The sequence below is a fragment of the Adiantum capillus-veneris genome, chromosome 19, assembly GCF_014529385.1.
Source record: "Adiantum capillus-veneris isolate H3 chromosome 19, ASM1452938v2, whole genome shotgun sequence".
NCBI classification, from domain to species: Eukaryota; Viridiplantae; Streptophyta; class Polypodiopsida; order Polypodiales; family Pteridaceae; genus Adiantum; species Adiantum capillus-veneris.
Genome location: NC_140949.1, coordinates 36,959,535 through 36,980,417, shown reverse-complemented (window position 1 = coordinate 36,980,417; position 20,883 = coordinate 36,959,535). Strand labels below are relative to the sequence as shown.

Genomic DNA, 20,883 nt, shown 5'->3' with positions numbered 1-20,883 from the left:
GTGGAGAATAGCTATAGAGAGGCATGGACACACATAGAAGGTGCTAAGAGAATATAGCCTGCCTCAAGGGTGTACTGACTGAGTGAAAGGGGCTATGAGCTAAACAGGTTCAAGGTGGTTGGTGAGAGGAGTGCAGGATAAACCACTACGCGTTGTAATCTATCCTCCCCTCATAGAGAGGAAGAGGGTAGTGTGCGCCCATCGCCGAATCAAACCATGTCGTCTCTCACCAGCTGACCGTGAGGGACTTGCTACTGCACTCCACTGACTACGAAGAGTGTGAATCAGATCTATCCAAGTGGAAAAGAGGATCTCCACTGCTGTGAAAGGGGTGGCGCGCAGACCATAGTAGCATCTGGTGTGCCACACATTCCGAAGTGCAATACTAACAATGGTGGAGAAAATCCCGTCTCTGGGTCCGATATCTGCATCTCGCGCCAAGGGTCGCATCATACTCATGCTACCTCTCATGTAGCCAGATGGTGTCAGCATGTAAACAGGGTCCGAGTCACAACTCAAAAAGAAATAATGAGGCCCTGGTGTTGGATGTAGCCAGGAAATTGAACCCCAGGTGAGAACCATACTGAACTCCTTCATGGCTCAAGAGAAGACTAACTGCTCTCCATATCTCCACAGAGGCAGGGCCTGACCACAAGCAGTGACTAATCCTCTCTGGCTGCTATTAACATCTCTTGCACAATGGGTCATGGCCCATACTATTGGACCACACACCTATTGCAAGCCCCGAGTGGGCTATCACCCAAAGAAAATAGCAGATCCGATAGGCGATCAAAAGCACTGCCGCAAGAATAAGTGGTCTAAACCAGCATGTATCCACATCCTCAGGCGAGTGCATTGTGCTGACTGTTTGTCTATCAGAGAAACACGGGTGCTGCGCATAGTATAAGCAAAAAAAGAAAGATCGGCTCTGCCTACATCGTGATGGGGCCAATACCACTCGCCAGAATCCCAGTAGACCTGGGCAAGTGGTCTACCCTCCCATAGCCATAATCTCCGTAGGTGAGCCTCCTCCTCCTTATGCATGTCATGGAAGGCCTTGTCTCTCTCCCCCTCCTTTTTATGCATGTCATGGAAGGCCTTGTCTCTCTCGGTCCACTCATCATAGGCCACCTCTGGTGAAATGTTGTGCATGCGAGCAAGAGAGGAGAAGAAGAAGAGAAAGGAATTTCTAACATCATGGGAAGGCAAGGGTTAAGTATGAACAACCTTAAAGGGTCTCTATGTCATCCCCCAAAGTCCCCCTGCGTGGGAATTTTTGCCGCCTAAAGTAATTTGGTATGAGCTCATCAAAGGGTGTGCATTGTGCACATGAAGCAATTGTTGTGAACAATTTTTTTGATGTGGAACGTAGGGTAAAGAAACCGGGTAGACATGCCCAATTGGGCAAGAAATTGCAAGTAATTTCTTGGTTTGTTTGGCGCTCGAAGGAATTCGGCCGAAAGCCCTGTGCAAGCTCTACTTGTAGCAAAAATGCCATCCCGAGCACCTGTCGGACGATAAAGATCGAGCAAGTTTTTGTATTTGCGTGTAAAAAAAAATGCATGCTAGTGGGAAAACTACCAAGGGGGAGTTTAGGATCAAATGCGGCAACAAGTCTTGAACAGGCAATCGAACGATGAGGATGTTATCCCTAGCTACTATAACCACGGAGTTATGCGCTCTAGGTTGTCTCACAATGGGAGCACTTTAGTTATAATTTTTGGGGGAGGGACGGGTCCTAAGAAGGGGCATGTCTTTTTATTGGTACTCTTACCCTACACACCTTCGGCAGCATCAAATGCGTAAAAGTAGGATTTAGCACATAGTTGGAGGCAAAAATAGTATCCTTTGCTAACAAGAGATTGAGTGTGCGATTTGTGAAGATCCTGTAGCATTTTGCTCTATTAATCTCACTCATCGAAGTAGCAAGCAAAGTTATCACTCTCTATTCTTTCAAACGACTGGCATCTATTTTTGCAATAAACTCCTCCAAAATTTAGTTGGTTTCCTTCAAGGCATCCCTCCAAATTGGTTGGAAATTTTGAATTTCTGTCCCTAAGTAATACATCCACATCATTGACGGTGATGTCTAGGTGATGGACCGAGATCTAATAATGATGGTGTTAGGTACATTGTTTGCATGGTGCGCTAGTGGCCACATGGTGAACATCGCTAGGAGAGAAACTCACCTCCTCTTACCACTTTGGACACGTGCTTTGAGAGCACCCTCTGAAAATCCTTTGCCTAAGGCAACCTCTTTTCCAGCCGATTCAACTTGACACATTGTTGGAGTGAATGATCTTGTAGGAAATGTTGTTCCATGACACCATCATAGCCATGCCCACCTTCACAAGCAAGAGAGCTCTGTAGTTCATTGTGCACAACATCGAAGGGCTTGCTCGCATTCAATGTAAATAAGTTGGTACCCAACCTAGGCGCGATGTCAAAGAGGTTGCCCTCATTAGGAGGGAGAATGTGGAGATGGAGGCCTGTACCTCGCTCATCGCAAACCTGAGCAATGATGCTATCTTTGGCGATGGCATGAATGTTGTGGCCATGATGGCGATGAAGAGTGAGGGCATGGTGCTCATGGCCTCCATCAAAGGAAGTGGAAGGCCACTTCATAAAGAGGGTGATGTGCAGGAGGGAGGGAGAAAGAGGCACATTTAGATGCAAAAGAGGGGAAGCTAAGATGGTTCTACAAGAAGGATAGGAGGTGTAGGTCATCATAAAAGGTAGATTAAGTAGATGCATTAGTAATGGAGGTGCAATGGTAGGGCAACAACAAAGCGTATTAACAAACTAACTCCAAAAACATCTCTTTCATGCCAAATTCTATATTTCAAGCTTTTGTATGCCATCAAATATCATATATATAGTAGGTAAAGTAATGCATCACTATTAGCTAGGTGAGCATAAACAAATGTATTCGTGCTTCTTGATGTTTTGGATTTTAAAAACCCCTTCAATAAATTTACCTCTATTGATTATTTATGCCCCTAATGCATAATAATTTATGTAAGACTTTAGCAAATTTAATATCCTATTGTTGAATGCACGTGTTATCTTACATATTCCATAGTGGACACCCGGGGTTCTCCCCCCCCCAACAATAAATATGATATCCCCCTCTCTTATTTTTAATCTATGGATATAAATTATTGGGGGCCAACCCCTAACTTATACGCTTATGTAACCTGTAAAAATACTCCACTCCCTTGGACTTACGTGGTGTGGTAAGTTTTCCATGGTGAATCCCCGGGCTAAGCACAAAAGACATTCTAATAATATCATATGCTTGATAGCTACTACCATGAATGGTATGATACCTAGAACAAATGATATGCTATTTTGTTTGGCCAGTAGGATATTTATCATGATTTCAAGCATCCATCAAATACACTATGCTTCTAAGCACTTGCCGAGCTACTTCACATGCTCATGCATATTAGTTTACCATTCAAAAATGTTATGTATGCTACTTAGAGTGATAGAGTTTCTAATGAGAATCTATGAAGTGTTATAATTTAAAGATATGTTAGATAGCAGAGATATTTGCAAGCATTAATGACAACAAGAAGTCGGCATGTATTGTACATGATCAATAGCAAGAAATTTGCTTATAGCATAAATGGTATACTTGTTGCTCGTCAGGTAGATGGATAGGTGTTTGAAGTAGCTTTTTGTGTCAAATATATTCCTATAAGTATCGTTCTTATTGAAAGAGACATATGGCTCAGATTCCCAAATGAGTAAAATCGTTCCTTCAATTTCTCCAATATAGTACTACCATGTTATTGTATCCAACATTCTACCAGTAGCAAAAGATCCTCTTCACTGCTTGCCAATGCCTAGATTATGCATAAATCTACTGACTTGTGAGATTGCAAATTGAATATCTAGGCCTTGTAATGTAGACATAAATGAGACAACCAATAGCTATCTAGTACATGATAACATCTATAGGATATCCAACATCATGTAGATGTAACTTCACTGCAATTGGCTTTTACAATCATCAAGTCCAAATTTGTTGAGCAAAATTTGTGCGTGTTTTGTCTGACATAACGCAATACCTTCATCACATTGCTTAAACTGAATGTTGAAATAATGATTCAAAATCCCCAAATTTGATGCCTAAAATGTTGCATTCAAATCAGCCTAAATTTTAGCAATATATGTCTCATTTGAACTACTGTGAGTAGTGAATCGTCCACATACACACCAACATCATTCCCATATTTTACATACATGGTGCTCCCAGTTGGACTATTTCATAATCCACGTGTAGTCAAATGATTATCCATCTTCTCATACCAAGCACGAGGAGATTTCTTTAAACCATATAATGCTTTATTACATCTATACACTTTCTTTCCTTGTCCCTTCTTAATAAAACCAAGAGGATGTATTACATATCCTTCCTCATATAAGTCACCACTCAAGAAAGCAGTCTTATCGATGATGTACATCCCATCCAAAGTAAGGTGCCAATGCACCAATGAAATAAACAGTAGTCATATGAAAAGAAGGAGCAAAATTTTATTCATAATCAATGTCACTTTTCTCACCATAACCTTTTGCAACAAGCCTTGCCTTGTAGCAATCAATACCAGGATCCGACTTACTTCTTAGCTTAAAAAATTGTACCAATGGCCTTCTTCCTAGGAGACAATTCACATCAAGACCAAGCATCGTTCTTCACAAGTGCATCATATTCATCCTGCATAGGAGCCATGAAATTTTTTGAATTTTGTGCTTCACCAAACATAAGAGGTTCCTCCTCGTCACACATACTTGAAATAGCAACAAGAACTTAGAGGCATTATGAGAACTCGAACAAGAACGACTAGACAAAGGTTCATCTATATTACTACTATCACGCAAAGTCTGCACCATCCATTTTGGCATACCTCTAGAATCCTCATTTCTAGCCCTGTTCATAATTACATTTGCGTAAAAAAACAGGCTGATTTGTGACATCACTTGAAACTTGTGTAGGCTAAAGATTTTGTTCATTTTGACTTACCTTTGTATTCCCACCATTGAAAAGAGGCAACAAGGTATCAAAAATTTCATGTGATCTTACACCTCTCTCTTTAGTACATGAAAACAAGGGCTCAAATGTATCTTCCACAATAACAGCATCTCAAGAAGTCAAGATATGTTCAAATGACATAACATATAACCCGTGTTGCTCAGCACTCTAACCAACAACGATGCATTTGATAGCCTTATCATCTAGTTTCTTGCATTGTTGTGGCACTAGAAAATAATCCAAGCAACCAAAAACACGCAAGTAACAATAGATGGATTCTGGCAATGCCATGCCTCATATGGAGTCTTAACTACAAAGCTTTAGTGGGACACCTGTTAAGTATGTAGGCAACATACAACCAAAAAGCATGTGGAAAAGCTTGGTTTTATACCATATATCATGCCATCTCCATAAGTGACCCATTTTTCCTCTCAGCAGCACGATTTTGTTGAGGTGTATAAGGAACTGTACGTTGGTGTTTTATCCCATGACCAACCAAACTACATCAAATTCTTTTGAAATATACTCCTCTGTCTCCTCCCCCCTTTCGATCAAAATGGAGGGTGCCCATAGTACAACCACATACATTTTTAGTCAACATCAAAAGTTGTTTGAAGCAAATAAGCACTTCAAGCTTAGCTTTAAGTAGATTTACCAATGCATGTCGTGAGCAATCATGAATGAAAGTACAAATGAAAACCAACAGAAGGAGTGTGCATTGGGCCACAAACATATCTATAAACAAGCTGCAACTTGCGAGTAGGCCGCACTGAACCATCTTTTCAAAACTTAAATGTTGTATTTTTCCCAAAATACATCCTTCACAAATATGCTTAGATAGTGCCTCCAAACGGACAATGAGGCAACCATATTAGATTTCTACAAATGCATCAAACCGAAAAAATCAAATGTCCAAAACATATATACCATAGTTTAGCAATTGAAAGAACTTTAAAATTTGTAACTGCATTGGCAAAGTTTTCCACACACTTGTCATAAGAGTTGAATTTGTATAGCCCACGAGACAAAATTATGTGAAGCCATACTAGTATCACTTGAATTAAGATCGCAAACAGTGCATTTGCCATCCACAAAATTTACAACAAGACCATGTCCTGCTAATGCAAAAATAGACAGCAGATTCTTCTTCATACCATGCAAAAATTTGTACACGAGAAAGTGTGAAGAAATTGTCCATTGCACAATCTTTCCCAACTCCTTGAATTTAATAAGAGACATTCTTGGCACACGTGAGAGTAGTCCCATTTAATAAGCAAGACACGATGAGATTTAATGTGTTTTATAGTACCACTATCAAAATACCACTTGTAAACATACAACCTCAATCATGCATACATCAATGAAAAAAGGATCATACTGACACTCTACACTACAAGCCCATTCTTCATCAACAATAAAATTTGTAGTTTTTACAATGGCTACATTTCAAGAAGATTGACTTTCTTTCTTAGGTGTCACTTTAGACCTTTAGCTTTTAGGACATTTCTTTATTAGATGATCAGTAGCTCCGCAATAGCTGTAATGTAACTTTTTCTTTTGTCTTCAAAAGATCTACCCGATGAATTGCTATTATGGGAAGCAGTTTTCACATATGAATTGCTACCTAAAGAAGGAACATTGAAAGTAGCAACATTGTTATTGCTTGCTCTTCTCTGTCCATCAACAAAAGCGTGATCAATAGCTCATTTCTTAGCCCTAGTTTTTCTTGACATAAACTCTTGTAACAACAAAGTGAACAACGCATTAAACCTAACAGCATTAACATTGCCCTATGCAACAAGCCCCAAAGTAGAAGTAAAAGTCTGATGTAAATCTGGTAATACAAGTTTTAAGCTTTTTAGAGCCTTCACAAGTTTACAAACTAGAGAACTATCCAAGTTAACCCCCAAGTAGTGTGGACCTTTCGATATAGTCAAGAAGCTAGGTGAAGTCACCTACAAGTTATAGTAACTTGCTAAACAACGTGTCTATCGATTGTTCGTGTGAGTTTCTTGAGTAAATGGATCCGCACAGCACACAATATTCTTGGCACAAGCATGTTGGTAAATTCTATTAAACCTATAGTTCAACCATATGTTGAAACATATTCTAGATTATTTTGAGTAGTGTGCACAACATCCCTAAACAAAACGTGTACTAACCAAACCACCAACTTGAAGGCTACACCCACAAACACATTAGTGTTCTCAGGAAGATTCTGACTTTTGATTTTAAGGATGAAAACTCTTCTACAAGAGCACGGTAGTGTCGGGAAATGGATGGGAGAGGACACCCTAAGGGAGGCCGGCAAGCAAGGGGCTCTATATATCAAGATTCTCTATGCAAGATTGTTGGTCTTTAGCCTATAGGTTTCTAGGACAATGGTTCAAGGGAGCCAAAGGTTTGGCTATGGAGCTTGTCTAGGTTGAGCATCTCATTTTTCCTACAAAGGCTTCAATGCTAACGTGTATTCTTCATAATAACATCAATAAACAAAGTTTCAAAACTTTTTGCATTTTCAAAAGACGATAGCTCTTCCTCATTCCACATACTTGAAACAAGAAAAGCATTGTAATATAAAGTATGATATGTATGAATCAAGATACTCCAATTTATCATCATATTAGCCAATTGGCATATTTACAACCTCCTTGTTTTTGTCCTCTCCTCATCAAGTAAATCAACTACACCAAGATAACAAATAATTTGAAAACCTGCATAGATTGATATTTTGGCCTCGTTATGCCCTACATATGATGGTCTATCACCAAAAAAAGAGGTAATAAATTGTTGTATATATCCCATGAGTGCACATCCATCTCATTAATTTATGAAATCGTTGGTTTCATAGCATCTCACAGCAATTACATTTAGATAGCCAAACTAATCTCCGTTTGCAGATGATACGACCTATAAGCCGTACTTTCAAACTTAGCACCAATAGAAGATACATTGGTAGGAATTTTTTGGGACATTTCTTTGTTATAATCCACATGCCCTATACAAATAAGTTTTTTTATCTGAGATAGCTTAAAAAGGTTTTACATAACTCTTGCTCAATTGTGTCCCATGCATGAACTTAGACATATGCAAGAGGTAGTAGGTTGGTTGGTCCCCTAGTGTCCGATCATGTCATGTATTGTGATTCAAAAGAAAAAGATAATTAAGCTACGTAAGTCTAGTAGCCTTGGGACTTTCAACTATTCATTTCCCCATTTTATTCCTTAACGCAAATGAGCTCAACTTTTTTCCACTTTTAAACGTCCATAGATATGCAGAATTTATGATGTTCAGAATGAGATAAGTGGTGCAATCATTCTACATAGCATTAAAGACCCAGTAGAGTAAGTTGGCACTACACCTATTTTTTGCTTCCATGTTATACAATGGTTTGAATTTTTCATCCTTTTGCAGACCTACAATTGTTTCCCTCATTTTGACAACACAACTAGAATAAGATGGCACTACATATTAAGTAGTGCTTGATATCTAGAAGAAGATTCATGTGAATTGCTTTAATTGCACAAATGCATCCTTTGTGGTATATTTTCTAATTAAATAATGTTCTTCTCTATGTGCAAATTATGTGAGAAAATAAAATGCCTTTGATAACTTGTCTTGCTCTTAGTCAATTTCCAAGTCTAGGAGATATTTCACTTTTAGGCCGTTATCGATATAGAATGCCACCTTCGTTGCTCACCTGATTTTGTGGGGCTTCACTTCTACGTATAAGTGGCGAACCTGATGGGTGAGAAAAATCATCCTTTCATGTTAGCATCTTCTACCTGTAGTTCACACTGTTTAAAACTAGGCACATAGTTGATATCTTAGTATGTAAATCAAACAAAGTTAAGAGAGCCTGCACATATCCTCTTTGACAGAAGATATTTGAATATCATACAGGTCTGGCATTTATGGCAACCGCTTCTTAATTGCGCACAATTGTCAAAAGCATCCGTCAGTCCCTATGATGCACAAGATCCCTTCCTTAGACAGGTTTTGTACTCTGCTTTGCTGATGTAGAATGTAGGGCAGCAGTCTCTCCTTCATTCGAGACACAGAGTCCAATCAAAACTCTCATGAAGGAATGAAATAGACTGTGTTCAAGTTAAAACATCAAACGCTGAAATTGGCCTTTGGCACTCAAGAAAATGTCCTGTCAAAAAGTGTGTTCAGCTGACTCAAAAATATGCTTCGCCGTCGTTAAGAAATTTTCAGTTATGATGGCTCGCCATCCTTATTAATTTCAGCCTTTTTGCTACAAATTTGGATTGCGTAGGCTTGTCTATGGCTGTTATCAAGTGCGAAGCAGCTGCGAAATTTTCGAGCGGCATTAAGGACAGCATATCAAAGTCATGTTGTAATTAGGGGAATGTGTGCAAAGATATAAATGAAAGGTGGGCAACGGGTAAGAAATTTGGGGTCAGTAGCATGCCCTTTGAAGATGGGCAAAATACTTGCTATCAGTGACACGTTCTTAGAAATTTGAATGGATGGATATAAGCCTTGTGGACATGCTCATTTTCTATGCACCTAACCAGGTGCCAGTTGCATTGCAAGCCTGATCATTTGATAAATTCATATTGGCCATTACAATCAGATTCAAATATTGATGCAGCCACTTTCTTTATAGACACTGCAGCTGCCAAAAGATCTGCTTCTGCATGGCCAACAGAAACTGCAAGCCTCAGAGCTGTAGGCAGCTTGCATTTATCCAGCACTGAACGTCGAGTCATTGATACCAGCACTGACTCCTTATTGAGTAGCTGCACAGTCAAAACTAATGTCAGGGCGGGGGCACCTTAAGAATTTGTTTACACACATGGACTGTGTTATGTATACAAATATATGCATCCATTATCCACAAGACCTTTACCTGCTCAAAGATCTTTTGCAAAACTCTGCTATCCTCCTTGAATGATCCAGTAGAAGATTTCAATTGCATAAAAATAAGAGGTGACATAGGATGGCTGTTAATTACAAGCCCAGGTATATCTGCTAAAGCTGCACGGCCACTTCACTACTTAGTAATGGTAAATGCAGTCTCCCACAAGCTACACAAATGCGACATCGCACAAGCCAACCGCAAGCGCCACATACAAACACAAATTTTCCCTGTTAAAAAAAGATTTCACCAAAATGTTATTTCTACCTTTCCTAAGAACCGTGACATTTTGCTGCAGTTTTGAAACAAGCCCTGCGTTTTCCTGCAAGATTGATATTGCAGTGATCGTAGCAGATGCAACATAAGGGGGTAGAGAAGCAGAGAAGCAGTAGCCTGCACTACTAAGACGCTGCAGAGCAACAAGCTTCTCAATAAGTACAAAACACTTTCTCTTCCTGTCTCATCAAAACATCAGCATGTTCATCTTGAATGACTCACCTGGTGATCGACAACTTTCGCACTACCAGTGCAAAAGCCACCGACTGATGCCAAGGCATGCCCCATAGCAGCTGTGATGATGTCCACTTTCTCTACCTGGAAGAAAAAAACAAATTTATGCAAAGAGAGATTAAAGTCAACTCTGACATGCTTACGCATAGGTACTTTCTAGGCCAAAACAGAACACGTACTGGAACTTTGAAATGTTCTGTGAGGCCCCGTCCCTTCTCTCCAAGGACCCCAATGGAGTTGCTCTCATCCAGTAATAGTCGAAACCGATACTTCTCCTTCAAGCGGACAAGGTCAAGCAATGGAGCCATTTGACCTGAATTCTGTCTCCACATGCAAAGCTCAGATTGGACAGAATGAAGCACACATTCCTTGAAGTAACTTCATGACGTAAGAAAGAAACCTGCTAACCTGATAAATTGCTTCAACAACAATAAAACGACGAACTAGAGCCTTCCGTTTTTGTTGATCTTCCTTGTGAACAGCTTCAAGAAGGGATTCCAATGATGACATATCATTATGTTTAAAAAGCCTTACTGTGCTCCGAGATAAAGACAACCCATTTTGAATACCCCAACTCACTCCTTCATCCCTGTAGGTGCATTCGTATGACAGGATAAGAGATAGACATACATAACAAAACAACCATTCTTCATGTTGATGGGTCACTTCACGAAGCTCACACGACAACTTCACTTTTCCAAATTTTGAAAGAGAAGCTAGAAGGTTCTTAAGATGGAACCTCCTACAAAAAAAGTTCAAAAGAGTGCAAATTTCAGAGTGCCTCAGCATATCCAAAGGCACGACCCCTCAAGGTTCTTGGCCATTGCAACTACTACTGCACTACAACCGGGAAGTGTCATACTGTTGACTAGAGAGGAAAGTCCTCCCTTAGCGCATCCGCAATCAAGCCAACACTTTATCTCAGTTCAATTTCTTTTTCAAACATATGGTTTATCAATATAAGATCTGAATCACACACGACTCATAATTGGCTTGTTACAGATGGATGGTATGGCATATCTTCACCACTGACTGGACTGCGTACAAATGCGGGCCAGATTGTGTGTGCACTCTGACTGCCAATGTGGCAAATTGTGTATGAACGCTATCTGCTAACATGGCAGATTCTGTTGGACTACTGATGACGTTGCACTGTACAAGAGTCTGCTTACAATGGCAGGTTTTACGCTGATGCTTTTACTAGCTGCATGCACAGTTTGCTATAAAAAAAAGCACGTTTTTGGAGCTTGCTTCCATGAATTCACTCAAGCCATAAAATTGGGAGCCATGTGCCTATTGTACTCAATTCTGAGAGTAATCTCTCCGAACAAAGAGAGCAAATGTGCGGACTTTGCTTGACATCATAGAAAAACATTGTGTAGTGTCTCTCGGTTTTTAATTGTCGTTCAAGTCTTTATTTACCACCTGCGTCGAAGTGCCAGTCAATTTCAAGGGTATTATAGCCAGGACCAGGAAGAGTGTAAAGAGGGGGGCGGAAGTCACTCTCGAAGAGGAAGTAAAGGAGGAAGCGGGTGCACATCACACAGGAGAGAAGCATGCTTCTACAGACTTGGATAGTCACAAAAAAAGAAAAGCAGAGGTTGACAATCTTTTGGACAACTTCTAAGAGTCCTCAAAGGGTCCCAGAATGGAAGGATCTGAAGGCACCTTTTGCTTCTCAGCTTAAAGCTACACTTGAGAGACCAGTGAAGGATTCTACAGCAAATAAAGCCGCAAGTCACCATAAAGATTCGCATCAGATCAGGATAAATCCTCATATTTCCATGGGTTCATGGGTGGTGTACCTACCTGTACAAATGGCTATGATGCTCGGGGAGTGGCTGTACTAAAGTAGCCTCCTCTAGAAACAATCCGTGTTGTTTGTTGTTTGCCTTTTGCACATGAAAAGAAAACATGATGAAGCTTGCAACAAACCTTGGGCAAGCCAATATCCATATCCTCAAAACAAGTTGAAGAAGATATATACCTAGATGAATCCAGGATAAACCCAGATTCATCTACGCTTGATGAATCCAAGATAAGACCTTAAGGGTCTTGACACTGCCTATGTTGTGTGGAAAAAGCTCAAAGCCACTTATGAAAACAAGACGTCGGGTAGATTAGGTGCACTTGATACGTAAATTGATGTGCATGCAATTGGATATTGCAAAATCTGCAGCTGAGCACATTGGTGCTTTTACAGGTATTCTTTTCCAACTGCAGGATTTTGGTTTGCCCCCTTTTGATGATAACTTAAAGGTCCTTCTCTTACTTAAGGCCTAGCCTGATTCTAGGGAAGCCTTGGTGGTCTCGTTGTCTAATAACCCAAACCTTACCTTTGATGGAGTAAGGGTTCTATCCTCAATGAGGAAATTAGAAGAAAGGCAAGTGGTGAGGCTAATGCCTCGGCTCACATGGTTAGAGGCAAGACAGATGATAGGAATGCTAATGATGGTCAAAGGACGGGAGCAAGAGCAAAGGAAAGCAATCTGATGTCACTTGTAACCAATGTGGTTGGAAAGGCCACATTGTAGGTACTGAAGTGTAACAAACTTGGACACTCCAGGTCAAGAATCTACCGCGACAGCACCAAAAAACCACTTCAACACAGTTCACATTTCACAATTTATTCGACACTGGCCCGACAGAGTTCCATGCCTAGAGATATTGGCCCCAAAGACTGGCGCCCCTTTCGGTATTTCTTTTTGTATTAATCTGAGTTCAAAGTACAAGAGTGCCGGCAGGCGCTCACACTCAGACTCTGCATCCAGATGCTCTGAGTTGTGAGTGGCCTACCCACTTATTTAAAGAGTACAAGGGATGCCAAAAGCAGAGCCCCAAAAGCTTCTTTTAAAAGCTGAAAACTTAAAAGCTTTCATAAATAAAGCAAAAGGAATCTCTCCCTCTCAAGCTCTTATGCTTTAATAAGATAAAGCTGCCTTCAAAAAGCATGAGTCTCTTTGTCTCTCTCATGCTGTTTTGCGTAGCAAAAAGCAAGGCCCAAAACTGCCCACGCAATTTCTCCTTTTCTTTTCCGCATGCTGCTGCCACGTCATCAGCCATCCGGAATCTGCGTGGCAAATCACGGAGGCGCCCGTACAGCCTGCCACGTCAGCCCTTAGGGTTTACTGCTGCCACGTCAGGCCTGCTGGATTGCCACGTCAGCATACCGGTCTGCTACCCATTGGATGGGGTGTGTCTAGGGCTTGCCACTCACTCATTTGTGACATACCCCCCTCTTGAAAGCATTGTAATCACCCTCGATTACGCCTACAAAACAGACAAGAGCGATAAACTATCTTAGCAGACACTGACTGTTAGTACCGCTGCACTAGGAACACACAACTAGCACATGTACCAATCGACAGTCACATCACAAGACATCACTAGACATCACAGGACATCACCTGACATTCAACATTCATTCGGATCTTAGACTATGATTTATCGGCAATCGAGTTAGCAATCGCATCTAGATCCACTCAAGACCTCACAAATGGCCGATTGACTAACCCCTATTGCAACCATGTCTATTCGAGATCATTCAGACCAAAATGCAACAGTCATTTCGTCTATCAATTCCTGCACTTAAAAACAAGTCAAGAACAAATCAGTTTCATATTCAGGAATTCCATTTCATAAAGTCATACAACGAGAAACTGTCACCTCTCAGTATCCCTGAAGCTCAAAGAGACATCAATGACTCTAGTATTCTAAAAAATTCGAGGCATCTGTTGACAAAGGAGTGGAGTAACTCCCCTCTTGTGCATCCCAGTGCACCAGATCTGCGGCCAAGCTAAATTCTGGGTTCCATTTGGAATAGACTATGCTAAACCAAAAGCTTTAAGGTAAAGGTTCACAATCTGAGGAGTATCTGCTAGGTCCTCCTTCTCCATCCACTTCGCATCCAATGCAGGATAGTTCTTGGACTTAACCAAGAACCGCCTTCTTACTTTACCCTTATTCTTTGTGTCCTTATGTGCCAAAATCTGTTCAGGAACAAGGATCTCCTCGTTTTCTCCACTTCGGGTTGCTTATCAGGCTCCCCATCTTCAGACACATCACCTTTGAAAGGTTTCAAGAGACTCACATGAAATGCATTGTGAATCCTCTAAGTGTCGAGCAGTTTTACTCGGAAGGAGACATCATTGATCTTTTCAGAGATCTGGAAAGGTCCGTAGTATTGCATACTAAGCTTTGGAAAAAGCCTCTTCTTTCCCTTTTTCTTTCTCAGGCATGCCTTCTCAAAACATAAGAGCACCCAATCATCCTCCTTCAATTTCAAATCGCGACGATGGCGATCCCCTGCCTTTTTCTGTCTTTCCTAAGATTTTTGCAAAGCCTCACGGACCTCAGCAAAAGCCGTGTCTAAGTCGCGCGTATACTCATCATCTTCAAAAATCTTATCCTTCCTGCTTAGGAAGGGTGGAACGTTTGCAGTACCTTCAACAATCTCAAATGGCCCCTTCCCCGTCGAAGAGTTAACGTGTTGTTGTAGGCAAATTCCACCAAAGGTAGATACTTTTCCCATTGAGTCTTCTGATCCGAGATATAAGACTTCGATAAATCTAATACCACTGAATTCGCAATCTCAGATTGCCCGTCAGTCTGCGGGTGGAAAGATGACGAGAACTGCAACGGCGTGCCAATGGTCTCCCAAATTGCCTTCCAAAACAAACTCGTAAATCTGGGGTCCCTGTCGGAGATAATCGTTTCAGGCAAGCCATGTAATCTGAAAATCTGGGCCACAAACAGTCTCGCTAAGTGATCCGGCTTGACTGTTTTCTTCACTGGAATGAAATGAACATGCTTGCTGAATCTGTAACTAACAATCAAGATACCATCGTGACCACTCTGTGTTCTTGGGAGATAAAAAATGAAATCCATTGCAATACTTTCCCAGGGGCGGGTGGGTATGGACAAAGGCTGTAACAATCCCTGTGCTTTATGCTTGTCAAACTTGACCTCTAGCACACCAAGCACCTGCGCAGAAAATCGTCCACATCCTTCTTGAGTCTCGGCCAAAAGAAATATCTCTCTACCCCTTTCATGGTGGTAGAAAAACCGCGGTGACCCGTAAAAGGCGGATAGCGGCATTTAGTCATAACCTTTTCCCTCAACGGCTGTGTAACGCACAACATGGTTTTCCTCATCAAGTAGCCATTCCGAATGGAATATCCCACTACTGTCTGCCCATCCGGTATCCGTGTGAAAACGTCTGCAAAATCTGGATTTGTGGCATACTGGTCAATCATATCCACGAAGCTCCTATGATGTATTGCGGAAATAGCAAGAACCAACGGCTCCCGAGACAAAGCATCTGCCACCAAATTCTTTTGTCCCTGAACATGGACAATTTGGAAGTGAAACTCTGACAAATCAACTCTTCAAATCAATCCTGCTAAGACACGAGGATCCCTATAATCTGTCGAGTATATCATCGATCCTAGAAATCGGAAATCTGTTCTTGATGGTGATTTTGTTGAGAGCTCTATAATCGATGCACATTCTCTAAGATCCGTCTTTCTTCAAAACCAACAACACTGGAGAGCAATACGGTACATAATCTCTTCGTTTTGGGCTCGACTCACACGGTAAGGTGGCCGGTTTGGTGGTGTGCTTCCAGGTATCAGATCAATGGTATGATCTTCAGGACGAGCGGGTGGTAACTCGCCTCGCAGGCCCTCTGAGAAGCAATCGGCATGAGAGTGGAGAAAATCTTGGCATTCTTTATCAAGTTGAGACATATTTGTCCTATGCTCATCGCTCAACTCTTCCATAAAGATCGAGTAAACAAACAGACTGGATTTCATTAACTTTGAAATGGCCGAAGCCGATACAATAGCGACAAACTCGCCCTTAAGTTTAATGTCAAGTACAATGGTTCTGCCCTTCTGTGTGGTCAATGTCGCTTTCCTCGCCCGATAGCCGACCACGGCGTTATTCTTGTAGTACCAGGGAATTCCCAAGAGAACATCACGACCTTCAAAAGGCATTATGTAAAAGTCCTCATGACCGATACCCCTGACAATGCAACCGAAGTTTGCCAATGACAGGTGGAATGGCTACGTCCTTGCCGGGTGCCGCTAGAACTGCCTCCGCAAGTGCTCCCATCCGATCGGGAGTGATCTCGAGCCGCGCCGCCAATTCCGGTGAAACGAAGTTGGCCTTGGCTCCTCCATCGAAGAAGATCACGGCTTCTTGGTCTTTCACTTTGCCCCAAGCTTGGCAAAGTTCTGTACTCTCGTCCATCGTGCTGGGATCGGTATCCACACAATATGGAACATTTCTTCCACATTCCTCAACTGCTCTCGATCTCTAAGGCCTTTCGTCGTCCTTGTCGTTCTGTTCTTTCTGTGCCTTTTTAGGGCACTTCGCGGAGATATGTCCAAACTCCCCGCATCCAAAGCACTTTCCTTCCCTGATGTAGCGAGCCCGCTACTGAGGAGTAAGCTTGGCTCGTGCGTCTCTCTTTTCTGGGTTGCTCTTTCTCTTTCTACTTTCATTTGTCGCTCTCATCTGTGCAGTAGGTCAAACTGCCAGAGTGAATGGCAAAACCCTATTTCACATGACTCATCAACTCCTGAATAGAAGTTCACTTCTATTCCAAGCAGTGATCTCGGATCTCTATGGGAAGACCCAAGGTAAACCGCTCAATCTGTTCCTTGAACGAGATCACCTTAAATGAAGAGGCGGGTAGAAAAGACCTCCCGAATCTCTCGCAATAAGCATCCACTGTGTCCTTCTTGGTCATCCGAAGATGGTCCCAAGCAGTTCGTATATCACGTTCATACTCTCAAGTCAGCCAACAAAAAATAAAAAGCCTCTTAAAGTTCAGTCATTTAACCGGCGCAGTCTTCCTTAATACAATGTGGACCACCAAGTTCGAGCATTCCCCTTAAAGTAAGAGCCAGCTCTTCGAATCTTAGAGTGCTCTGAGTAATGCCCTCCCACGAAAGCGATGTCAAACTGCTGTACAAAAGACAAAGCCTTCGAAGCATCTCTATAACCAGAAAAAGTGTCTAATTTAATTGACTGTCCACCTTCCTTAAACTCTCGCACTTTCTTGCTTTTGTCTTCCAGAAAGTCATATGATGGTCGGCTTTGCAAAAATTCTTCTTCTTTGCATAAAAGTTGCTGTCGTTAGAGTCTGAACTGTCTATAAACGAGTCCTCTGTAGAACTGTCACTCACGAAGCAAAATTTAGACTTTTTCTTACCCTTTCCGAAGCGTTGCTTTTTGCTTCTCTTTTTGCCTTTTCGGTCTTCTTCGCTCGAGTCAGATGAGCTAGAAGAATTGTCAGAAGAAGAAGAAGAAGAAGAAGTAGAAGAAATAGGTACTCCTTCAAATCGAACACGCAATCTGGAACCGGTCCTATTTTCATCTTGCCTTTTCTTCCCACGTTCTTCAGCTGTTCTCGATCTCTAAGGCCTTTCGTCGTCCTTGTTGTTCTGTTCTTTCTGTGCCTTTTTAGGGCACTTTGCAGAGATATGTCCAAACTCCCTACATCCAAAGCACTTCCCTTCCCTAACGTAGCGAGCCCGCTCCTGAGAAGTAAGCTTGGGTCGTGCGTCTTTCTTTCCCGGGTTGCTCTTTCTCTTTCTACTTTCATTTGTCGAAGTCTGTTCGGCTCTCTGCGTCATGATCTCATCTCTGCGGTAGGTCAAACTGCCAGAGTGAATGGAAAAACCCCGTTTCGCATGACTCATCAACTCCTGAATGGAAGTTGACTTCTATTCCAAGCAGTGATCTCGGGGAAGACCCAAGGTAAACCGGCTCAATCTGTTCCTTGAACGAGATCATCTTAAATGAAGAGGCGGGTAGAAAAGAGCTCCAGAATCTCTCGCAATAAGCGTCCACTGTGTCCTTGGTCATCCGAAGATGGTTCCAAGCAGTTCGTATATCACGTTCATACTCTCGAGTCAGCCAAGAAAAAATAAAAGGCCTCTTAAATTTCAGTCATTTAATCGGCCCAGTCTTGCTTAATAGAAGTGTGGACCACCAAGTTCGAGCATTCCCCTTAAAGTAAGAGGCAACTCTTCGAATCTTAGAGTGCTCCAAGTAACGCCCTCCCGCGAAAGCGATGTCAAACTGCTCTACAAAAGACAACGCCTTCGAAGCATTTCTATAACCAGAAAAAGTGTCTAATTTAATTGATTGTCCACCTTCTTTAAACTCTCGCACTTTCTTGCCTTTGTCGTCCAGAAAGTCATACTGGTTGGCTTTGTAAAAATTCTTCTTCTTTGCATAAAAGTTGTTGTTGTCAGAGTCTGAACTGTCTGTAGACGAGTCCTCTGTAGAACTGTCACTCACGAGGCAAGATTTAGACTTCTTTGCCTTTTTCTTGCCCTTTCCGAAGCGTTGCTTTTTGCTTCGCTTTTTGCCTTTTCGGTCTTCTTCGCTCGAGTCAGATGAGCTAGAAGAACTGTCAGAAGAAGAAGAAGAAGAACTGGGTACTCCTTCAAATCGAACACGCTTCTTCTGTTTCTTTGCCTCTTCAAATGTCGACTGACAACCCAAATAGCCCGGGAAGTTAGTGCCTTTCTTCTGCTTTTTACCGTGCTTTTCGGCTTTGTTTTGCACAACAAAAAGCTTAGCAATTCGTGCATCAACCACCTCTTCTAATTCCTTCTCTGTATACTTCTTGTGAGCAGGAGGTTTTTTGAAAGTGGGTTTTGGGGGTGGTGTTGTGGTTTTCTGCCACTGCGCGTGCACCTCCTCCAAAGAAGTCTGCCATTTTTGGATCCTTGGCAAAATTAAGCATCACCTTTGTTGCGTCGTCCATTAATCGTTGACGCTCCATCTCTCGACGCTTCGCCTGAGTAGGCCGAGGCGAGCCATACTCCTTGCCGAAATCTTCGTTGTGATCCCTTCCCGCATCTCCGGATGCAAAGGGAGTCGATTGATCTTTGCCTAAAGCCATAGGTGCCGCGGGGGGGAAAAAAAAAATTGGGATCGGAGTTCCAGTAGAAGAGAAATCGGCCGTGCTCTGAGACCACTATAACAGACTTGGACACTCCAAGTCAAGAATCCACCACAAGAGCACTAGATAACCACTTCGAAACAATTCACAGTTCACAATTTATTCGACACTAGCCCGGCGGAGTTCCATGCCTAGAGATATTGGCCCCAAAGACTGGAGCCTCTTTCGGTTTTTTTTTTTGTATTAATCTGAGTTCAAAGTACAAAAGTGCGAGCAGGCACTCACACTCAGACTCTGCGTCCAGATGCTCTGAGTTGTGAGTGGCCTACCCACTTATTTAAAGAGTAGAAGGGATGCCAAAAGCAGAGTCCCAAAAGCTTCTTTTAAAAGCTGAAAACTTGAAAGCTTTCATAAATAAAGCAAAAGGAATCTCTCCCTCTCAAGCTCTTATGCTTTAATAAAATAAAGCAGCCTTCAAAAAGCAAGAGTCTCTCTCTCTCTCTCTCTCTCTCTCTCTCTCTCTCTCTCTCTCTCTCTCTCTCTCTCTCTCTCTCTCTCTCTCTCTCTCTGTGCTGCCCTCGCACGCCCTGCTAATGCCTGCACGCTCTGCTGCAATCGCGCGCCCTGCTGCTGCCTGCGCGCTGGTACATGCAGCCCCCTCAACACCGCTCTGCCGCCTCGCACCCCCTACCCTTGCGCACCCGCACCCCCAACCCTTGCGCACCCGCACCCCGCTCCCCCTCTCTATCGCGATAGGCCCCCCGCCCCCCCTCTCTCTATCGCGCTGCCCCACTCCTCTAAAACCTTTACCTTTTTACATTTTTTTTCACATCTTAACTCTATCGCCCCCTTTTTAACTCTATCGCCTATCGCCCCCCCCCCCCCCCCCCCTTCCCTCTTTAGTGTTGCTTCTCTCTCTCTCTCTCTCTCTCTCTCTCTCTCTCTCTCTCTCTCTCTCTCTCTCTCTCTCTCTCTCTCTCTCTCTCTCTCTCTCTCTCTCTCTCTACATTGGCTACCAGCACACCATGGCCACATGAATGACACTGTGAACCTGCGAATTTCCAGAAGCGGCCTCTCTGTCAGGTCCTCACCTACACGCACCATGGGACCCAAACCAATACAGCAAACAACCCCCCCGAAACCGGACATCATGGAAGGGAATACGCCACCATGCTCATTACGAGACATATGGGGACTCATCTCCTCGATGCACACCACCATCATGAAGAAAAGTGATGAAATCAAAGACCTAGCTCTAAAAAACCAAGAATTGGAACACAAGCTCCAAATGCAAGACCTACGAGTCCGCCACCAAGAGGAGAAGATGCAGGAGCTCCAGGGTGCTCTTGATAAGCACACAACTACAATGCAAGATACACTAGCCACACATGATGAAAAGATTGCGCAAATGAATGTATCTGAAAATGTGGGCTCTTGGAAAGATGCACTGACAAACACACCAATGCCTCAGACTTCCTCAATGAACAGAGACATGTATGCTAATGAGGATGACAAAGAATACACCGA

At 42.4% G+C, this 20,883-nt stretch overlaps 1 protein-coding gene across 1 annotated transcript in view; it reads right to left on the bottom strand.

The window, feature by feature from the left end:
* Positions 1-9,101: 9,101 nt before the first annotated feature.
* The window catches only part of LCB1 (long-chain base1), a 109,956-nt gene continuing 98,174 nt past the window's right edge, over positions 9,102-20,883 (bottom strand). The window contains exons 16-21 of the mRNA XM_086490469.1: positions 10,842-11,022; positions 10,613-10,753; positions 10,422-10,517; positions 10,191-10,332; positions 9,915-10,042; positions 9,102-9,804 (exon numbers count right to left, since the gene is read on the bottom strand). Of these exons, the coding sequence (XP_086346595.1) occupies positions 9,604-9,804; positions 9,915-10,042; positions 10,191-10,332; positions 10,422-10,517; positions 10,613-10,753; positions 10,842-11,022 (889 nt within the window). The 3' untranslated portion in view covers positions 9,102-9,603. The remainder of the gene's footprint in view (positions 9,805-9,914; positions 10,043-10,190; positions 10,333-10,421; positions 10,518-10,612; positions 10,754-10,841; positions 11,023-20,883) is intronic.